The sequence below is a fragment of the Tinamus guttatus genome, unplaced genomic scaffold (assembly GCF_059628265.1).
Source record: "Tinamus guttatus ecotype Peru unplaced genomic scaffold, ASM5962826v1 Tinamus_guttatus_pri_ptg000646l, whole genome shotgun sequence".
In the NCBI taxonomy this organism is placed as follows: domain Eukaryota; kingdom Metazoa; phylum Chordata; class Aves; order Tinamiformes; family Tinamidae; genus Tinamus; species Tinamus guttatus.
Genome location: NW_028289180.1, coordinates 706985 through 712696, shown reverse-complemented (window position 1 = coordinate 712696; position 5712 = coordinate 706985). Strand labels below are relative to the sequence as shown.

General features: G+C 46.7%; 1 protein-coding gene across 1 annotated transcript; it reads right to left on the bottom strand.

Moving 5' to 3' along the window:
* Positions 1-1344: 1344 nt before the first annotated feature.
* NDUFB4 (NADH:ubiquinone oxidoreductase subunit B4) lies at positions 1345-3590 on the bottom strand. Its single transcript, XM_088535793.1, has 3 exons — positions 3378-3590; positions 3157-3303; positions 1345-1517 (listed from the first exon to the last, which is right to left on the bottom strand). Exons 1-3 carry the CDS (start codon positions 3570-3572, stop codon positions 1458-1460), a joined length of 402 nt encoding a protein of 133 aa, XP_088391919.1. The 5' UTR covers positions 3573-3590; the 3' UTR covers positions 1345-1457.
* Between the last annotated feature and the right edge of the window lie 2122 nt (positions 3591-5712).

The window sequence follows — 5712 nt, the reverse complement described above, 5'->3', positions numbered from 1 at the left end:
TGACTCACAGCCATATCTTGCAATATCATTTGTGACAGGCTTTTAGAAGCAGTTCTGCAAAGAGAATAACCTGAGTTTGTTTTAGGTCAGATAGCAGAAGAACAAATTGCAGTCAGGCCCAAACAGGCTGCTGAGAACACGTATGGAAATGCAAAGACAGGTCACAGCCTTGAGAAGCTGCTGTACACAGAACTAGTGCCGAGCCCTCCACAGCCTAAGCATTTCATGACTCAGCCAGGAAAAGGGAAAACTGCAAGTTTTATTAATTCACTTTCATCAGGGAGGACGGCAAGTGTCCTTACACCCCAAGAAAGGAACTTACCAGAGCTGTTTTTGCTGACTTCACTACTAGAAACAGCACATAGAGTAAAGTGTTCATTGCATAAAGAACTGCAGCTTGACTCTGACATCTTTGGAAAGAATCCTCCTCTTTACAATGTCTGTTTTGCTACTGGGATCACGATGGCACCTAGAGGCTGAATGAAAATTCAACTCTGAATTAAAATCTTTCCTTCGAACTCAGGAGTCTCCTTTGGAGATCTTCAAATCCGTCTGGATGGGACCCTGTGCCACATGCTCTAGAGGTCCCTTCCAACCTCAGCCATTCTGTGATTCTGTGAAACTCAAGTCTCACCTTTTCTTTTGGTCAATAATGCTTCCAGAATCATCCTACACCTGGTGTAGAAATGACTTGTGTTCTTACAGAAAATTAGCAGAGAAAACACATTTGCAGACACAAGATCAGATGTGCATTTATTTAACCAAGCCCCATTTCTGTAGGAAAAAAAGAGATTCCATTATGGAATCCATGTCTAAACAAAAAGCCTCATCTTTCCGCTTTTTGTTCTATGCTCGCAGGGATCAGAAGAATAGTGGAAATGCTACTAATCAGATATAAAATGACAATGTGGTACCAAATTTGATGGCGTAATTTTATCCTGAAGGTTACTGCAATAAAATACAAGCCCAAATCTTATGTTTATTAGGGAAAAGAAAAAATTACCGCATTAGAAGAACTCAGGTACCTAAAGAGTTGCTCCAAACTGACCACAGAGGTTCCCTATTATTTGATATGGGCAAGCTACAGTCAAACTGACATCAGTAAGAAGTAGCTCAAGCAACGCTGTTCTTTTGGAATCAGCCTCATGCTGAACATTTTAGCCAGTGACTAACTGCAAACAGCAGCCTGAGCGGTTGTCAGCAGCAAATTCCACAGTGTAAAAGGAGTCTCTCTACATAGACTCAAAGCAATAAACTGTTCTGAACACCCTCTAAGTATCTTCATTATGTATCAATATTCTGTACTGTTTCACTTCCTGTAACTGTTAAAGATACAAGACAACAAAGGAGTAATTAAGTTTTATTCTTAGGAAGGAGAAATGTCAGTGTACATACACCTTATTAATTTTATTTGTGTCCCAACAGCAGCACTGGATTACAGCACTGATTCCAGGAACTCAGAAAAGACTGAGTGGATGCTTGCCTTTACCTTCCTGGTAAAGCTTCTCTCTGCGATCCTGTGGAGAAAACAAAAATGTTTATCATTATTAAAGAAGACATTTCAATCATCCTAGAATAAGAGAAAAGCAATTCTAGTTTGTCAGCATTGAATAGGGGAAGATGGAACCACAAAAGCACAGATCCTGACAGCCACTGTTAACAAACAAACTAAAACAAAACAAACAAAAATGAGATATATAGCTTCACCTATCAGCTAGAAAAATGGTGCTCAGATTGTTCTCTTTGCACATCCATCTATTCTCACAGGCCAAAGAGGTTCAACTCCCATTACATGTTTTTCACCAAATTAGCTATAACTACTTGATTTACATAGAAGTTTCTACCTCCTCTTTCTGGGTGAAAGATGAAATCTTTCACAATGAAATCTTTCATAGTTTGCCTAAATATTCCTTTGCTTGCATTCACCCCACTTGTATCTCACTCTGCAATCATGTGCCATTCTGAAAGGTAGAGTGATGGTATTTAAAACTCATCCAGCAGAAAGGATCTTGACAATGTCTACAAAAACAGAAAAAAAATCTACTTAAGATCTTAAATCTAAGCAATTTATACTTATTTTCTACTTCCCCAGGCCACACAACAGTCCTTTCTTAGAAAAAGGAATGTAATCACTACCTTGTTTTATATAAAAGTGGAAAACAAATAAATTCCCTGGAAAATCAATAAGAGAACTGGAGTAAGGAAAAGGAAGCATCCTGGAGTCTGTATCAAATACTTCAGCTTACATCTTCCCAGGCAAGTATGCCTAAATTTCACTTTCAATCATCAAATTTTATTTTCAAGCATTTATATGCTAAGCCATTCAAGTGTCAAACAGCACAACAGAACACTGTAGAGATGCTAACTTTTAAAGATACTTATATCAACATGTTCTGTAGGTTTCTTAAAACCTGTATTTTTGGTTTATCCTAGAAAACAGCATTCCTTGAAATATTTTGTTAATTTTAACTGAAGCTTGTACTTCCTGTACTATGATTTGACCTAAAGAACAAAGTTACTTTTCTTTTTTTTTCTTTTTTGCAAGAGAGGGAAATAAAACTGTTTGACAACAGCCACAAATTGAGTAGCAAAAAACAGCTATTAGCTGCTGCCTGCCAGTCAGATATTACTTTCTCCCGAAACATATCTAAGCATTATAAGAATGCTCTCCCAGCATTTCGACTGCAACACCCACATTCCAGGAGCTGGGAGAAAAGTGACCCAAATCTTCCGAAGGCATAAAAATCCAAGCAAGATCAGCATCAGGGTTAAAACTCCTCCCTGCGCCCCTAAGACTGGGGAATGGCCACAAAGACCTTCCTTGCCAGCCCGTCACCTGTAAGCTCCGTATTTCCTAGAGGACACGGCTACTGCGTGTCAACAGCTGGAAGTACCTGCCTGCAGCGGGGAGAACAGCACTAGGGAGAAGCTCAGTGCAGCCCAACACCCTGCTGGCTGGTGCACACGTGAGGGCTCCAAGGGCGGATGACGACGGGTTGCATGCGTGGATTCGAGGCAGGCCCCGGGCACAGCGGTGCTCAGCACCCAGTCGCAGGGCAGCGAGGGCACCACCAGCCACCAGCCTGCCTCCCTCGTGCCCTCCAGGGACGAGGCTCCTCAGGGCCATGGTGGGCCCGCTGCCCATCGCGCACTCACCCTGTCGTACTTGAAGGTGAACATCCAGAAGAGGAGGGGCCCCAGGGCGTACACGGCGCCCAGAAAGGCCGTCTTGGGCGTGGGGCGGAAGGTGGGATACACGTTTTGCGTCCTGGCGTATACCCAGCGGAGCAGCGCCGGGTCCTCCTGCGGGCGAGAGAAACGCGACCGTGAGCGTCCGGCCCCGCCGCCGCCAAGGTCGTCGCGAGGGCGATACTCACGATAACGGCGGGCCGGCGCGGGTCGTTTAGCTGCAGCTGGTACTGCCGCTTGAGGCGGGCGCGGATGGCCAGCCGCTCCGCCTCGGCGCGCCGCTTCTCCGGCGACGCCTCGAACGTGGCCGGGTCGAGCTCGGCGGGGAGCGAGACGAAGCGGTTGGGCCGGTACCGCTCGGCCGCCGACTCGCCCGCCGCCATCTTGCGCGCGTCACCTCTGCGCGCGGCGGCGTCTGCGGCCGCTGTGGCGCCCCCGCCGGCCCCGCCGGGAGGTGCCGGGGCTGGTGCTGCCTGTCGCCGCCGCCATTCGGCCCCTGGGTCGAGGGACTGCGGCTGCCCGCGCGGCTGGCGGGTCTGGGGCGGGGGAGCCCTGAGGCGGCTGTTGGCGGCGACCGTTAGCGGACATGGCCACCTCAGGGTCGGCAGGGAGAGCGCGGGGCCCCCGCTTCGCACCCTGCCGGGGAGCTGTGCGCGGCAGATGCTGCCGCCCCTTCATTTCGGCGCTCTTGGGCGGCAGCCGGGAGGGGTTTGGCTGTGAGTAGCTTTCGTCGCCCTCGTTTCCTGCCTCATTGATGAGGATCTCGACAGTTCCCGGCGCTCGACTCCCAGCCTTGCAAAGTTTGTTCTCAAAGGCACTTAGGTGACCGCTTTCTGCAGTAAGGAAGGAGAGCTGCAGGCAGGAGGTGGGATTTTCCGAAGCCATGAGCTGCCCAGCTCCATCAGCACCAGCCAGGGCTGTGCAGTGACCCACAGGAACGTCCATTTCGGCGTGCCCATGACAGGGGGTTACCAACAGCCTTGTGAAAAACCTGGGATAGCGGCAGGGAGACAGCTGAGAGTGCGGCTTCTAGGTCTGACAAGTCTCCTAGCTGTGTCAAGCCTGTACGTACTTCCATGCTCTGAGCTCTTGTGGGAGCTGAGCTCTCATTGATATGTTAGACAACACCTCCAGCTCCTGCAGAAATAATCCTGTGGGAATTAGAAACATGCAGAGCCTGTCAGGGAGATAGGAGCACAAAGATTAGCGAAGAACTGGAATTCCTTGCTTTTTTCTTGCTCTCCGAATCCAACATGGGTTGGTACAGATGTAATCCTTTTCTCCCATGATAGCTCTTTGGGGGGGCTCACGTGAATTGACTTTTAGCACATTGGTGTTCACCTAAAAGGCGATTTGATGTTTTGCTGACAACAGCCTCAGTAGGTTGAACTGACTGTGTCCTCCAGCCCCGAAAAAGGGACTTGCACAGCAGAGCTGAGGTTTGTGCTGGTATATTTGCTGTATGCCCAAACACAAATTTGGCCATTCACAGCAGTACACTATGTACATTTGAACAAAATACTTGAATTTTTATTATATAAAAGTTCCATCACAAGCAGTTTGAAAGTTGCAAAATCTCCCTGCCATTGATTTTTGTCTTCAAATCATCTGTTTGAGGAAGGCCAGGCTGCTTAGATATGCTGACAGATAACCTTCAAAATTATCTTGTGATGACTCACCACTCCGATAAACCCTATTGACAGGTTCACAAATCAATGTCTGCTGATTAACACACAGTGAAGAAAGAAAAGCTCTGCCCTGTAGGTTTTGGCTTTAGGAAGTTTATGTTTTGGCACTGTTACGAGTTTTTTGTTCTGCAGAGATAATAAAAGCTATATGCAAATTGTCTTTCCCTTTCTGAAATAAAACTTGCCCGTTTTTCTTCCTGTTATATACAGAAAGAAGCATTGTTAGTAGTTATGTTGATTGGAACCAAGAAAGATTATGGCTGAATATATATCTTTATGGTGTCATTTATACGAGGGTGACTATGCAGACTCAGGTAATGTTGGATGAGGGATTATAGTTTGCTCCTAAGCACACACAAAATAATATTCTGACTTTATTTAAGAGGCTGTATTTTGACACCACAGTAATAGAGCAGAAGCTTGCCTCATACCATATGATTTCACTCCCCCTCCCACCACCTTTTTTTTTTACCTGAGCACTTGGAAAAATAGATTATCTCCTCCTGGTCTGAGCAGCTAATTAAGAGTTGAGCTTTGGGAGTTGCTTCCAACAGGAAGAAATATGAGTTGGATGTTTCTTCAGTTTCTGTATCCTGAGCATATCAGCACAGCAGGATGTACTTTTCCCTCACTCAAGCACAAGCCTGCAGTGCTCCCAGACACTTGCTCTCAGCTTCTTCACAGTGTTTCTGTGGCTTTTGCACCTTCATTGTCTTCCCAAACACATAGCCACAAATCCAAGCGAGAGTTTCAGCTGCTTCATTGGCAGTCACCTGCCAAGGAGGTATTTCACACAGGCCCTGTTCCGTTGTTTCCTGGGGCTTTCAGCATAGCC

Coding starts and splice junctions, on each gene's coding strand:
- NDUFB4 (XM_088535793.1), bottom strand. CDS start 3,572: ATGGCGGCGGGCGAGTCGGCGGCCGAGCGGTACCGGCCCAACCGCTTC. Junction 3,304..3,377: donor CGCGCCGGCCCGCCGTTATC/GTGAGTATCGCC, acceptor TCTCGCCCGCAG/GAGGACCCGGCGCTGCTCCG. Junction 1,518..3,156: donor TCACCTTCAAGTACGACAGG/GTGAGTGCGCGA, acceptor TTTTCTCCACAG/GATCGCAGAGAGAAGCTTTA.